The sequence below is a fragment of the Phaethon aethereus genome (genome assembly GCF_964289735.1).
Source record: "Phaethon aethereus genome assembly, chromosome: 4".
NCBI lineage: Eukaryota > Metazoa > Chordata > Aves > Phaethontiformes > Phaethontidae > Phaethon > Phaethon aethereus.
The window spans coordinates 34,894,912-34,911,339 of record NC_138578.1 but is presented as its reverse complement, the minus strand read 5'-3'; the positions used below and the strand labels follow the sequence as shown (position 1 = coordinate 34,911,339).

Here is a 16,428-nt window from a genome sequence, read left to right as displayed (position 1 = left end):
CCGCTGCCCTGCCCTGCCCTGCCCGCCGCGGGGGGGAGGAGGAAGCTGAGCCCTTGCCTCGCCTCCCGTCCCCGCGGGCCGGGGGCAGGGGGAGCGGCGGGGCGGCAGTGCCTGGCCAGGCCCCCGGCGGTGGCGGCGGCGGGCGGGCGGTCCGGGGGCGGCGGGCGACGCGGGGAGGGCCGCTTTGTGTGGGCAGGCAGAAAATGGCCGCATGCCTGGCAAGGAGGGAGGGCGGCGGCGGGGGCACGGCCCGGCCCGGCTCCCCCGGCCGTCTCCCCCGCCTCCCGCGGCGGATGTGCGCCGAGCCGCCCCCTTTTGTTGGCGGCCCTGGGCCCGGCGGGGTCCCCCGGGCGGCCGACAGCCAAGCGGAGGCCCTCGGCGGGGCTCGGCGGCCTCAGCACCCACCCGCGGTCTCCTGCGCCGCCCCCGGTGTCTGACATGGCGGGCCTCGCGGGAGCTGGCGGGTCCCGGCGGCCCCGGTGGGAGCGGGCGGCGCTACGGCCCGGCCTGGCCCGGCGCCGGGGGCAGTCGCCGGCCCGGAAGCCTGCCTGGGCCCTGCGGGACCAGGGACGTGGTACCCCGCTGTCGGTGCCCCCCGGCCGGCCTCCACACGCTGGGATCCCGTACCACACATTGGGGGGAACCGAACAGCCCTTTCGGGAGAGGAACGGAACCCCCCGTCCGCCCCCCGAGGCCGAGCGTGGTCTCTGGTAGTGGCGAAGCGTCTCAGCCCGGGTTCAGCCTCCTGCTGCCCCCAGTGCCTCAGCCAAGAGGTTTAATTCTCTGCTGTTACCTGGAGGGCTGCTCGGACAGTACGAAGCAGAGGAGGCTTTTCCGCGAGTCGGGTGCTTACAGGTGTTCCGTTTCTCTTCCAACAGAACTACTGCCATGGCAACTCAAGTGCTGGGACAATCTGGTGGGAACAGCCTCTTTCCTGGCAGTGCTAATATTGGTATGGCGTTGTCCAATGACATGTATGACTTACACGACCTTTCTAAAGCTGAGCTGGCAGCTCCTCAGCTCATTATGTTGGCAAATGTGGCCTTGACAGGAGAAGTCAATGGCAACTGCTGTGATTACCTGGTTGGAGAAGAGAGGCAAATGGCAGAACTGACAACGGTGGGGGACAGCAACTTCTCAGACAGCGATGGAGAGGGTATGGAAGATACCCACGCTGCAGAGAGTGACCGCGAGGCACCCGAAAATGTGGAATTAAGCTCTCTTGAAGTTCCTAGTGTGGAAACCCAAGGTCCAGCTGCTTGCCCCCCTCCTAAGACTCCCAGTGTGGACAAAGATGTCTCACTGGAAGCGCCGGGTACTCTGGAAAGCACAGAGGACAAGTGTAAGAGCTTGAAGAGCAAGCCATTTCGTTGTAAACCTTGCCAGTACGAGGCAGAATCTGAAGAGGAGTTTGTACATCATATCAGGGTTCACAGTGCTAAGAAATTCTTTGTGGAAGAAAATGCAGAAAAGCAAGCCCAGGTGAAGGAGTCTGATTCTTGTACCACAGAAGAGGTGGATTTCTCTAAGGGCCCAATCCGTTGTGATCGTTGTGGCTATAACACTAACAGATATGATCACTATCTGGCTCACTTGAAGCACCACAACAAAGCAGGGGAAAATGAGAGAGTCTACAAGTGTACCATATGCACTTATACTACCGTCAGTGAATATCACTGGAAGAAACACCTAAGAAATCATTTTCCCAGGAAAGTGTATACCTGCTCACAATGCTCCTATTTTTCAGACAGGAAGAACAATTATATTCAACATATTCGAACTCACACAGGTAAGTCTTTCATCTTTTTTGATTTAAGCATGGTAGGAGTGCAGGTAAACTGTGATGAATGAAGCAAGCTGAGAGTCTTCTGTTTGCAAAGTTCGTTCCACCCCGATAAAGCTCTGTGCTCTCTCCTCTTGGTACTACCAGGTTGTAGCCTCAGGGAGGTGTGGATTTGGTTTGAGCTCCAGTCTGCTGTCCTAGAGGACGGAGATCTCTCAATGTTGGGGGCCCGAGGGGACGAAGAGCACCCTGTTTAGTAATTTTATGCTAATTTTTTGAAGAGGGCATGACAGTGCGTGCCTGTGATGATTGTCAGGGTCCACAACACAAAAGCCTGATGTACTGTAAAAACAAAACAAGCAGGTTGACAAAAGGTGCCTAAATCGCATAGGTAGTTTTGAAAATGGTACCTCAGACTGAGCTGAAACTTGACTAAGGGGTAATTACAGAGCAGAAATAGCTGATACACGCGAAGGAGCCCTCCAGCATCTACAAAGTCAGAGCAAGAGTTGTGTTCCTAGTGAATGAATTCCTCTTCATGTACAGGGGCCTCGTTTTCTCTAAAGGTCTGCACCACTGCAGTAGCCAGGAGTAGACACATACTTCTCTTGGCCTGTGGGAAGCCCTCGAGGGAGTCTTTGGCCTGATTTCCTGTCTTCTCGGGTTTGTAATCACAAGGAAAAGCATGAGGCCCCTTTCTACTCTGCTCTATACCGAGTGGAACTGGAGGACCATCAATGTTGCTGCCATCCTGCCAGCTGGGGCTGCAGGTGATTTAGGAAACGCTTTGCTTCGTATCCGAGAGAGCCTCGCCAGCCTCTCACATGGGGGAGTCCTGAAGCGTAGCCAAACTCGAGACCCCTTTCTAGCCCAGGGCCAAAACCGGCAACGGGACGTTCTAGCCACCTCGCCTCTTCAGGCAGTGAGGTGAAGTTGCTTTGCCACCTCATCCCTTTTGTGGAAGCAGGAGGGCAGTTCAGCCCTTTCTTGCAGCCTTCCCGGAAGCTTTTACTTCCACCTTGTCAAGGCTTTTTGAGGAGAGGGCGGACCTGCTACCCATCTTCTAATATGCTGACCTGACTCGGTTCCCCTTTATCTACCCATCTTCTAGTATACTGACCTGACTCGGTTCCCCTTTATCGCCGGCTGTGCTGGCTGAGCAAAGCACTGGGGAATGTCTCCTTTGAAGTCGTGTTTTGCCACAGCAGTGACATGAATGGTTTGGAGGCTTCAGTTCAGTTGTCTGCAGCTGTCTGGAAGGGGAGGGCTGGACCCGGGCGGCCTCGGGGCTGTGCTTCAGCTCAAGTGTGCAGAAGATTGCCTTGTCAGCCTGCTTTAGTGGTGTTGGAAGGGTCTGCTGGGAAGTTTAGTACGTTGAGACATATTCTTCACTTAACAATAGGCACGTGCTGCTGTTTAGAGGATACCGTCAGTTTAAAAATCAGTCCTGTCTAAATATTTTTTCCATGACCAAGTAGACAAAGATTATTGTGAGAGATGTTAGGAAAATGGTGTGGTTTATCCTCCAGTTTGTTTTCTTTGTGTGTATTGTGGGAGATAGCAGGAAAGAGACCAGGTAAAAATGACGAAATAGTAGGAGGAAAACTAAATAAATCATCTGGGGAACTCATGGCCAAATGTGAGCCTATGCTGTGGTGCCTGTCTGGTTTACATTTGTCTCGACTTTAAATTCATCCCTGCCTGTGTTTGTACATGACATTGGGTCCCCCCTGTGATGTCTGAAAGCTCTTGTTGAGTTTTACAGGAACGAAGCATGAAAGCATGTTTGCTGAGGAAGCGCTCTGTTATCACTGCAATTTACCAGTGAACTGTATTAAAATTAAAAACAAAAATCAAGCATGTTAAACTATGTAGGATATTGTCCAGTTCCTCTTTTCTCCTTCAAAAATAGTGGTGCAATCAAGCTTTCTGGTTCTTTGGTTTGCCTTGTCTTTTCATTATTTCAATTAAGCTGAAATGAGTGATTATGATTATGATTTCAGCATTTTTTAGTCCACTCTGGTAGTTGTTTCTTTGCTAGCTCTTAACTAAAAAGTTGACATCTTTCAGCCAGTTCTCACTTGATAAAAATCTTTCAAATATGTTAGTAGACTGATACAGGAATGTGCCTTGTTTCCAGTAACATAGATTTTGTGGGAGAGAGTGTTAAAGCTAAAGGAAGAGTTCTAGAAGAATGAATAAGCTATTGGCAGGTACATTTATACACCAGGCTAAAAGTTTCTGCTGGTATTAATGTGTAATCGATTGCCTTAAAAAAAAACACAAACAAAACCACAATGCATGAAGAAAACCCCCAAACAAGCAAACAACCCCTCTGGGAAAACAAAACAAAACAAAACAAAAAAAATCCAGGAAAAACACCCACAGATACTTTACAGTAAAAAGTATTTGCAGACTGTTGACATAACAGTACTGAATTTAATAAAATATCTCTCAATGATACTAAAATATCTTTGTATTATAGTTTTCATTTAAAACTTAAGAAAAATATTTGTCGGAAAAAAGATATGAGGGATACATACATCATTTTCTTCCTATTTTATGGGTTCAGAATGTTAAGAAGAAAGTTGGAATTGTTTGTTTCTGTGGTTTCCCGATTGCTAATAGCTTAAATAATTTTGGATAGATACTTTTTTTTCTCTCCTGTTTTTTGTACTTCACCTGACTTTTTCTGTGTGGGACAGTGCCTCCTTGCAGATAATTGGATTCTGCTGTATTTGAGCCATCCAGATTTCTGAAACACTGACTCTGTACAGAGGGCAGTTTCACAGGATCAAATGCTCTGCCGCTTGCTGCTGCTGCTGGAGGTCTCAGTTTTCTCCCCTTACCCTGGGACTGGTTGAATCAGCTCACTAAAATGGCAGTAAAATATTCCTTTCTTCTTCCCCAGGTTGGTTTTCTGCTGGTTAGTGAACTGAATTGGCTTACTAAGGACACGTACAAATGCCAGAGCACGTGGCCAGGAGCAGGGAAGGGGGCTGCATGTTAGTACCTTGAGTGGTGGGAGAAACGCCTGTCCTTGCATGTTTGGGGACCACAGCAAGGGCGGCAGAGGTTATCTGTTTGCCTGTTGCTTGCACCTGTGTTGGAAAGTAGGTGTCCATGAACCTGCCTTGTACTGGGAAGATACCTTGCAGCTTGTGACAGTACTTGTGTGGCAGGCTGCTGACAAATATGGGGGACCTTGGGCAGAGAGGTGGCTTAAGGACCCTGCATATGGTCATAAACTTGTCAGCTGGGAGAGCCACGCATCTGGATGAGCCTGTCTGCTCCCCAGGAGGGGGTGGCTGGAGATGTTCAGGGCTATCCCTTCCACTGCTGATGGGGCAGAAAGGACCCTTTGTCTCAGGGGCAGATCTACCTGGACTTGTTTGTGCTCATTAGACATGTTAGACCAAGTTTGGACTTGATTTACCCCATCAACTACCCACACTGTTGATCCTGGAACTGTACTACATGCAAGACAGTGCAGCATTGTTCTCAATTTTTTCCATTTTACTTGTTAGAAGCAATTTCTAGAAAACTTAATTGAAAATCATCTGCAGGGCTACATAAGTAAGACATACACTTAGTGCGTAGCTTTGGGCTGTCTTTTTTTTTTATTTTGGTTGCCATAGGGGGTCTTCCTTGCTTGCCACTGTGGTAGAAGTTTGATGGAAGCAGTTTTGTTCCAACCAGACAGAACCTTTAATGGCATTACAAGAAAGGCTTTATAAAGAGAGGATCTTAAACTTGTTCACTGATGTCAGTCTGCCTGTTCATTTACATAGGGTTAAGTACCTGCTTAAGCTTTTGCTAGGTTGGGGCTTATTCTTTAAGTGTCTTGTGGAGAGGTTTTTTTGGTGGCTTGTTTGCATATAATGAGCTTGTAAAATTACAATAAAAATCCTTTGGGGAATAGCATTTTATAAAACAGCCCTTACAGTGTAGTCATGCATTTAATTCTCAAGTGGCAATAACATTTTAAATTAGCTGCATTCATCATGCTTTAAATATAGTACGTTTTGTTGCTGTACCCTGTATGAAATACCTGAAAGAAAGCCTTTTTCACATTCCTAACATTGTAGGTAACTTGAAAGATATGAAATGTCAGGTAATGGGAAGAAGACATGACTGAATATTCCAGGGCCTTTGGCCACATATTTTCAGATTGTAAGGAGTCATTAAAAAAAAAACACATTTCTTCATAACAAACAGACTACCCCTCCCTTGTGCATGACTTAATCTTATTGTGTGTATTGCACCAATCTCCTACCTTACTTTAACTGGAAAGGGAGGGGGGCAGGTATGGTTTTTAGGGTGAATTTACCTTTAAACTGCTGATCTAATCAAGAATGACAGTCTAAATGTTTGATGGGAGGAAGAAATGTGGGATTAGTCTGCATTACAAAGACCACTTCTACTGCTATTTTGGCAAAGGCCAGCACTGGAGCCTCACATCACATACTGGCAGATGAAGGTCTTTGCTGCTGCAGATAGAGCTATGCCTCTGGAAGCGAACAAACAGCCTGTATGCAGGGCTTTTGCTGACATCCAGGTCTCAGTGATTTGGAGAGCATGTAGGTTGTATGCTTCAACTTATGTAGCAAAATGCTGCAGTGTAATTCTGGCTATGACTTGAATAAATATTACAACTGGGTAACTTACTCTTCCCTTCCCAACTTCACTCCCTTTTTCTGTTGGGGATATCAACCTGAGACTAAAAAGTGGTTTTACAACTTGTAGTAGAGAGAAAGCTGCCTAGATCTCTCGGCCGTGCTAGGTTTGGGGCAAACGCCCCTGGTACTTATCTGGACCTGCCTAACAGATGTTAATTCTAAAACTGTCTGCCTTTATTTCGGGCTTATTTTCACTTGAAAAGGATTTTCAAGTATCATTGTACTGATTGTTACACAAGCTAACTGTCCCTTGTGGAGACCTGATTTATGACAGGTTAGTTTCCATTAGTTCTCCGGAAACAATAACTCTGCCGGCAGAGGGATTTGAGTCTTCAAAATAAATGTTGCTGCTACACTTGAGCTTTTGCTAACAGCATGAGTTTCACCGAGCAGGGCATCATGCTCTTCCACGCTCCATGCTAATTTCACTCTGCCAATAAAACTTTGGTAGTAGAGAACCAGTCTCTATCTGTGCTTCTGTTCTGACAAATGTGGGTCCATGCTGAGTGGATGGTTGCTCCCCATCTTAATCCAAATTAAAGGCAGAGATTTTGGGTAAGGTGTTATGTGAAGCAAGAACATACCTGGTTTCTTATGGGGTTGTATCTTTTGTGCGTCTTCTGGGTGCTGGGAAAAAATACTGTAGGAAAGTCAGCTCCAGTGGCTTAGGGCTTCCTAAAGGTGGCTGTCCTCATCACCTTTCACCTGAGGTTACTGTCTGACCCCAGATGAACACGGGGATGTGCCTCTCTCATATTCTGCTCCTTCACTAGCCTCATTCATAAGGCATGACGTGTTGCACTGGTCCAGCTTGGGCGTATGCCTCTCACTGTGTCCCTTTGCTGAGAGATAATGTGCCCTCAAGTATAACTTGGGTATCTGTGACGTGTATGGCTTGGCAACCAAGTCTGGGAATCAGCTGTGTTTCAGTAACTAATTTGCTGTTTGTTTTTGCAGGAGAGCGACCCTATCAATGTGCTATGTGTCCTTATTCCAGCTCTCAGAAGACCCATTTAACCAGGCACATGCGCACCCACTCAGGTTGGTAAGGGGCGGCAGCAGCACGGCTCGGGAAAAAGGGGTGGTTCACAGAATCACAGCATGATTGAGGTTGGAAGGGACCTCTGGAGGTCATCTGGTTCAGCCTCCTGGCTGAAGCGGGGCCACCTAGAGCAGGCTGCCCAGTTCTGTGTGAGACGTCATCCAGTACGGCCTGAGCTTTAGCTCCTGTTTTATCAGGGAAGGTTGTCTTTATCTGCTAAGGAAATGCTAAGTGTCATTCATAAAAGTGATAAGAGTGGAATATATCTTTTTCTTTCCCTTTTACTTTCCAAGGTGTGTTCTGAGGTTCACAGAGCTGTTCTAGTAGTCCCAGTAATCCAGTGGCAAATACAACATTGTGATGATATAGGAGCAGATTCTTGTCTTTTGTCTGCTGCCATAACTCATTTCAAATCAATGAAGCTGGGAAAATTTTGAGCAGCTGAGAGTCTTCTCTGCGATGTCTGCAATCTCATCTTATCCAGAGGTTCTGAGAGAACCCTTAGCTTTTGCTTAGTCTTATAGAAAGATGTAAAATAGCATCTGCTTATGGCATGGAGACACAGAGGAGAAAAAAGCAAGCTCAGAGGGTGTTCACAAGCGACTCAATCTTGTTGCACTAAAAGCCAAATTAGCGATTTTCCCTAGCCTTTATTCCCCAGTACTGGTCATAAGCTGTGGTGATATGAATATCTGCTCTCTTTCTTTTGTAAATCTCTTTTTGAATGAATTAATAGCATTTTTGTGAGTTGTAACAGCATAGACATGCTAGACACAAGCACAGTTGACCTTTGTGACCCTCCTAGGGGAGTTCAGGTAGATCTCAGCGCACGCTTTTGGTTTGCTAATATCTGAACCTAGATCATACCTAGATGAATTCGTACTCCTAGCAAATGGCAGTGAAAATCTCCTGAACAGTAATTGTTTCAATTCCAATAGATGAGACTTTTAATTGAAACCAGAAGGCAGGCAATTTTGACTGTAGTGGAGGAGGGGTTTGGAACCATTAAAAATAGCCAGCTTTAAAATTATACGTCAGTATTTTGGTTTGAGAATTTTGTGAACGAAGTATTCTGCTTCCAGAAACAAAAATCATTTTTGGCTGAAACAAAATGGGCTAAATGTGAATTTGCAAATGGTTTGGTCAATATTGAGCCTGGAAACGATTTCATGAACGTCTTGTTCTTCCCTTCTGTGTGCAAGGAAGTCTCAAATCTGAAGGAGATGAGGAGTGGGATCTGCCTATGGCCCTTAAATGTCTGGGAGGAAGGGCGTGAGCTGTGCTGACAGAAGTGGGAGTGCACATGGGATTCTTGCTATCAAGGGTGTTTTATTAATAGCTCTCATAACTTCTATTGCATGTCTTGCCGCATTGCCCAGGCAGCTGAACCTTTTCTGTGGCAATTTCTGGACTACTGCAGTTCGCAGGCTGGCCTTTTAAGGCAAACTGGTGTTGGAGCTTTCTTCAGATATCAGGCAGTGAATGACAGTGGTTTAGAGCCTGCTGCACAACTGCAGGTGTATTCTTAGCCATCTTGGTACCTGTGCTTTCCACTTGTGCAACAAAACACCTGGATTTAGTAGAGGTGATGGATGCAAATTTTTCACATGCAACCTTTGAGTTACCTTGTTGCAGCCACCTCTGAGCATGCTGCGCAATTAGAACAGCTTGTTCAACTGCATGTAAGAGAGAGGCTGTTCTTGTCCTCACTCTACGTAATGTGGAACTGTTCCTTGAAGTGCAGGCGATAAAGGCCTATACTTGCAAGAAGGGCGATCCGTGAAGCACATCAAGCTTAAACTTAGGGGGAAAAAGGAAAGAAGATGGGCTGAAGATGATAAGGAATCAAAGTAACTCTTCTTTAAATAATAAAGAGGTGCTGCAGACAGATGTGAAATGACCTAGACTCAAACAGGTGTCCCCATCCTTCCTGCCAGGGAGTCAGCACAGTCTTTTATAGAGTTTGTGAGGGCGTTGCAGCTCAGCCATGTGGCTAACACACAGACACCACAGTCACAGTGACTTTGTCTTCACTGCAGACTGCTCTGGTCTCCTGAGTCATGCTGCAGAGGAGCAGCGTGAGTATGGGCAGTGTCAGGGAAGCAGGTTGCCGGGGTGGGAGAAGTGCTACTGTACTGTGAGCAGAAGGGGATGGAGTGGATTTTTGACCTACTTGTGAAGTGGCATGTATTAGTTCTGCAGGTCAGTTTTGTGATGCTGGTTCAGAGCTCAGGAGCATCCCAAGTTCGTCATCTGAATTTGGACGTGCACCGATGTTCTCAAAGTGTTTCTGGACTTGAGTAGTTGCACTAGAAGTGTTTTTCGTATTTGCTTTGATGTGTAAATGGAAAGCCACTTCTCCTGCAGCGGCATGCACTAAAAAGAACATTTCAGGAATACTTCTGCAAGAGTCATTGCAAAACTGTAAATCCAGAGTTCAGTAGTAACATGATGGCTTTGGATTGCGTATGGTTGGCTTGCCAAGAGTAGCCTGCAGCCAGTACGTCATGTGTTTTGAGACGCCATAACAGTGAAGTGAATTATCAGAGGTCAGAGGTAAAGATCATCTGAGCAGTGTGTCCCTTTCAGGTGCTTTGGGTTTTGCTAGCTTCTTTTCCCTCCTTTCCTTTTCAATGCAAACATGAAGTATGCTAAATCTGTGTAAAGTTGGACTTTTTTGAAACGCTTGTGTGAAACTGCTATTCATCAAATGTTACATTTCCATTTTTCTACAATGCATTCAATGGACCAGTTGGGTATGGATTCCATTTGGTAATAATACTGTAGAGAGATCTCTGCCGGTATGTATGCATAGCCAGAACCTGTGATGTTGTTACTGCTTGTTTGGTTTTGGATCCCCTTCCTCCCAACCCTTGCCCCTTATCTCTTTTTTGTATTTTGTTCTTGGTGTCTTGTGAATGTGTTTGTGACTTGTGGATTTCTTATGTTCACTTTACTTAATTTTAAAGGCGCATGGATAATTTTTTTTCTTTTAAGTTTCATATTTCTGTATCTGTATTAGTGGGAAGTGATTCCTCCCACTCCCCATGCTTAATAATCACCATCATTCCCTTCCACCCTTCCTTCTTTAGGTGAGAAGCCATTCAAATGTGATCAGTGCAGCTATGTGGCCTCAAACCAGCATGAAGTAACTCGTCACGCAAGGCAGGTTCACAATGGGCCGAAGCCTCTGACTTGCCCACACTGTGACTACAAAACAGCTGACCGCAGCAATTTCAAAAAGCACGTTGAGCTCCACGTCAATCCGCGCCAGTTTCTCTGTCCTGTTTGTGATTATGCAGCATCTAAAAAATGTAACCTGCAGTATCACATCAAATCCAGGCATCCTGATTGTTCTGACATCACCATGGATGTTTCAAAGGTGAAGCTACGGACTAAAAAGAGTGAAGCTGACTTTTCTGAAAGCATTAATGACAAAGCGGAGAAGGAACAAGCGAAAGGGGATTCAGCTGCAAAGAAAACTGAGAAAATTGTGAAAGTGGAGAAAAAAGATAATTTGGCAAAGGAAAAGAAGCCAACGAGCAATGTTTCTGCAGGCCAGGTGACAACCAGAAGTCGGAAATCGGCTTCAGAAAACAAGGAGGTGGATATTAAAACTGAGAAAAATACTGAGAAAACATGTAAAACAAAGAAGATCAAAAGAAAGGCAGAGGCTGAAGTAACTTCCTCAAAGCAAGAGCCTGCAAATGATACCTCAGCAGTAACAAAAAAGAAAAAGAAAGTGGAAACTAAACCCAGAGACTGCCAGGAAGTCCAGAAAAGTGATGTTGTACCAGCGGAGGAGCCTAAAAAGCAAAATTCTTGCCTCAAGAAAAGCAGAAAAAAGAAAGCTCTCAAAAATAAACACAGTAAGAAAAGCAGTAAACTCGATCAGGAGAAGATCGAGGACGAGGAGATGCCAGATGAGTGTCCTGTCACAGAAGAGGATGGATGTGTGAAGCCTGACACTGAGGTCAGTGACCAGAAGGAGCAAGATCCCACTGACACAGCGGCATTAAACAATAATGGTGGCCATGCTCTCAAGAGGGAGAGCACCGATCCCAGAGGAAATTGCATACAAGACCCAGGACAGCTTTGTCTGCCAGCTCAGGATGGAAACACAGAAGCTGAGGTAGAGGACCAAGAAATGCCTGCTGCAGCAGGAGGGAGCGAAGACACTCTTGGTGAAAAAGAGGAGGAAAAGGCGGACAGAGGGGAAGACACTTGCTCTGAGGAGTCTTCTCAGCTAGTGTCTTCTGAAAAAAACTTGGATGTGCCCATGGATGTGGTACCAGATCTGGCACTTGAGAAGGAGCCAGAGGAAACCTGCGTGGCAGAAACTTTGACTAACTCAGACCCGATGGACCTGACTAAGAGGTGCCTGCCAGCAACAGAGCCAACAGGAGATGCTGTGCTGGCACCTGCACCCCCAGAAGGGTGTACGCAAAGCCCTAAAGTAGCTCTGGCCTTATCATCTCCGGATAACACAGCAGTGAATGTATCTCAGGAAATGGATGAGGATGAGGGCATCCACAGCCACGAAGGCAGTGACATAAGTGACAACATATCAGAAGGAAGCGATGACTCGGGGTTAAATGGCACTCGCTCCGTACAAGAGGAAACATGTCCAAAGACGTCACAAGGAGCTGCAGACACCACAGTGGCCAGGGAGAACTATGTGTGCATTTTTTGTGACCGCTCATTTAAAAAAGAAGGTGAATACAGCAAGCACCTCAATCGCCACTTAGTTAATGTGTATTATCTTGAGAAGGCAACAAAAGGACAGGAGTAGAAATAGCTGTGGTTTGGGGGAATCTTCTTTTGTAAGATCTTATACAGCTTATGTACAGATATTGTAGATTTTTTTTTTTTAAGCACAGTTTGCTTTAGTGTCTGCATTGGTTTGTTTTTTGGTTTGGGGTTTTTTTTTAAGTTGAAAATTTTTTCAACAATGTTTTGTGTAATGGTGAACTCATTAACTCTTGGATCTCCTCATTAGAGAAGGCTGGTAGGGTTTATGAGGCTGTGTCCTGTAAAGTCAGTGTAAGCTTCTAGTCCACTAGCTTATGCAATTTTTTTATGAATTGACTTTTAGGAACAAGCCTGTAGCTACCAATACACAAGTTGGATGTTTATAGAGCCATTGGCATTAGTTGCTTTTTGTTCTAGCAGCCAACTCGTCCTCTCTCTCCTCTTCCCTTTCCCCTTTTTTTTTAGTTCTTCTCGATGTGTCTTGATGTTCAAACTGTTAAACTACTTGATGGTTTTTCTACCAGGAAGATAGCTTCTATTACATAAAAGAGCACTTTGTAAAACAAATCAAAGTTTGCTAGTGATGAACATAACTGTTTAAGATAATTATAATTGTGAACATACATTTCAGATCCCCTAAGCATGAATGGTGAGCCAAAATTGGGAGTAGTCCTTCCAACTTTTGATTGGAGAACCTCTGTCTTTATTGATATCTTGGTGACTATAATATGTAATTGGCTTTGTTGCAGGGGAGAAAGTTTGTTATTTTTAATTTCTGCTTTTTTTTTTTTAATTGTGCTTTAAGGGCTTAAAATATTGCACATTGTTTTTGATTTTTACCTATGCAGTTTAATCCTTTAGGAATAGCGCTTGTGCAGTACATGTACACTTTATATATGCATGTTTGGTTTTGTTTGTGTAAGTTTTTTATTTGGAAACGTTCAGATTCGTTGCTTACCGTGGGACAGCTTCCTGTGAGAGTTTTCTGTGATGCTCTTTACTGAAGATTTTTCTTGTTTTTCTGGGTTATTATTAGTTGTGCATGAAGTTGATGAATTTATGAAGTGCTTGGCTATATATTTTTGACTGCTTTAAAATTGTATAGTTCTTGAACAAAAGGATACCAATGCAATTTCAAAACACTATTTTATAGGATTTTTTTCATCATGGAAATGCCACTTTTGGTATTTTGGATACACACAGAGAGTAATAAATTCTAATTCATAATTTGTGATCACCAGATGGGAAAATGCTCACTCTCAATGGAAAAGGTCTGCAGATTCTGCAAGTCCAGATGATTTTTTTTTCCCCTTCCCTTTTTATTTTTGTGTTGGACAGCAGTCCAACTTAATGAGCTTAAAAAAAAAAAAAAGCAGCACTGATGTAAGTAGGGTTCATAAAAATCTTAATAACTCACACACCAAAAAAACAAATAAAGATAAATCAACTGGTAAGCAACAAACCTGGCATTAAAAACTGTAGGAATTCCTGCTCCTTATTCATTCAAGTCGCATTTAATAAAATCATCCTGCTTCCATGCAGAGGAAAACACGTAAGTGATCAGATTGTCATCTCAGGTCTACATGTCATACCAGGAGTTTTTAATTCTAAACGGAGTTAATTTCTGGCACACACAGACACAAGAGAGATTGGATACTTGCTGCTTGTAGCCAACCACTGGCAAAATGTAAAAAAATCCAAGCCAGCAGGAAAAAAGCAAAACCCTCCAGTCCTACAGATATGCACTCTTCTGATTGTCATTAGCTGTCTTTTCAGTGGGAGCAGCTGGGGGCAGCTTCTCTGGTTGTCTACTCCAAAGAAGCAAATTTGGAGGCGGGTGTCATTTGGAGAGTGGAGCTGAGGAGCTCATACAGTATTTGTCAGAGCACTTTATGGCAAATACACTCAATGTAAGCTCTGGAATAAACCCTGTTCTTCTCTGCATGTCCCTACATCATCATCCCCACCAGACAAACCCATTGTCTTGAATGAATAGAGAGCAACAATGCTACATTGCTTCTGCTTTTGGGAGAGATTGGTAATAGGAGGCCAAAGATTTGAGAGGGAAAGCATCCCTCATGGCAGAAATAAATAATAAATAAATTGTGTAGTGTATAGTGAGTTTTTGTTTGCTTAGATAGTGTTCAATCCTTACCTTGGCTGTGACAATCATTGTCAACTGAAGATCAAGTTGCAACTATATTTATGTTAAACATTAAGAAAATAAACCTAGTTGAATTGTTTTCCTGAGCAACCAGTTGTAATAGTCTTAGATGTATTTTTTTTTCCTTCATAATAGTGTTTCCTTTATATATGAATGTTGCCACCGTTTGTGAGCGATGTGAGCAGACGCTGGGAATTCCAGTACTGTGTAGAGGTTTTATAGCTCCCTTCATATCCTTGCGAAGAGCCTTTGCCATCTTGTCATAGACTTCAAGGACTTTAGCTGTGTTCAAATAAACTTGTGGACTGGCCTGATAATTTTTCTGGTTTGTTTTTAAATGAAAATAATGGTGTTTACTGACTTTAAATCTCTCTCTATGAGATAAAAACAAAGATGTGGTTCCCTGAGATACTCTGCTGCACATTTCTGAGAAGTGGTAAAGGTTTCAATGCTTGATCTGACAAGAACTCTTTTGATGACGACAGTCGGCTCCTGTTCAGCAGTGTTTCTTACCACAAGATTAGAAACTGAAAATAAATTATTAACATATTAAGAAGAAGAAAAGTTGATTCTTTCTATCTGGGATCTATCAACAATGTCCTTAAATACCTAATGTTGGTGCAGAACTGTGTTGGAATTCTCTGCTTGGTTAAGATCAAGGTTTGGGAGTACGTTAATGGTAAAGCAGCCAGGATGTAATGCATTATGTGTACCTAAAATGTTCGACATGGCTAATACTGAGTATTTGAGGGGGGTATAGGTCAGGTAACCCACCATATATGGTGGTCTTACATTGCTGTATTTCCCTTTAAACAATGCTTTTTTTTTTTTTTTTGTCTTTTCAAATATTCTTAAATTATTCAGTGTTGAGTTTGCCAATGCTAGCTTTTTTGTGTTTGTTGGCAAGAATACCTGTATGAGCGTTCAACCTCCAATATGTGGTTGGAAGGATTAGCACAATGATCCCCTTACACTGCTAGCCCTTGGTTGAGCAACATGTTTGGGGCTTTTGCTGTATGGATCTATACACTCAAAAGTAACTGCCCTGAGAAATGATCTAGAAGTGGGTAGCTAGGCATTAATAATCCATGGTATTGTAATTGCTGTTTCTGGATTTTGATGATCTAGGCTGGAACTTTAGTCATTTAAAGAAGAAGAATGTTTAACAACTTGACAGGCCAGTTAAGATATGGTAACGTCATTGATTTCAACAGATTTCATAGAAGCATAGAATGGTTTGGGTTGGAAGGGACCTTAAAGATCATCTAGTTCCAACCCCCTGCCATGGGCAGGGACATCTTCTACTAGACCAGGTTGCTCAGAGCCCTGTCCAACCTGGCCTCGAATACTTCCAGGGATGGGGCATCCACAACTCTGGGCAACCTGTTCCAGTGCCCCACCATCCTCATAGTGAAGAATTTCTTCCCTGTATCTAATCTAAATTTACCTTCTTTCAGTTTAAAGCCATTTCAACAGATTTAATGTAGCTGAAAGGTATTAAATTCAGGAGTTCCCTTGAATGTCAGTTGTGTAGATTTGTGGTGTGCATACAATATTAACAGAATCCAAGTAGCTAATGGAATTGTTTTAAGTGTACATATATTTTCCCCCTCTAAAATTACACTAGCTAACAAACTTTTGTAAGCTGGCATGGAAACATGTTTATGATGTTTAGTTGCACCATGTTTGATGCTTTTACAGTGCAATACTTGTATTCTCTGAATTAAACCAAAGGTAATTTTTTTTCATGCTCTCTCTACTGTAGTGCATGACAGTCTTTTCTACGTTTGTAATAGATGTAAAACAAGCCACATCATACATCCTGTTTTTACCTAAAACATGTATAAGAAGTCTTTTGTCCAAAATGTAGTATAAAGTTAAACTAAATTGCATTATATTAACCCTTACAAGTGTATTTTCCTAAGCATAGTATGATTAAATAAACTTTATTAAGGAACCTGCAGCTTCTATCTCCCAGTTATTAATGGCAATTTGTAACTAAAGGCAG

The 16,428-nt window shown here is 43.9% G+C and overlaps 2 protein-coding genes across 2 annotated transcripts in view; one reads left to right on the top strand and one right to left on the bottom strand.

Annotated features, from left to right (window-relative positions):
* SRP72 (signal recognition particle 72) overlaps window positions 1–16,428 on the bottom strand; it is a gene marked incomplete at both ends in the record, with an annotated part of 77,536 nt that overhangs the window by 45,721 nt on the left and 15,387 nt on the right. The window lies entirely within an intron of this gene.
* REST (RE1 silencing transcription factor) lies at window positions 889–13,699 on the top strand (the record flags this gene model as incomplete). Its single annotated transcript, XM_081998961.1, has 3 exons — window positions 889–1,789; window positions 7,420–7,503; window positions 10,597–13,699. The coding sequence occupies 3 exons, from the start codon at window positions 889–891 to the stop codon at window positions 12,294–12,296; spliced, it is 2,685 nt and encodes an 894-aa protein (XP_081855087.1). The 3' UTR covers window positions 12,297–13,699.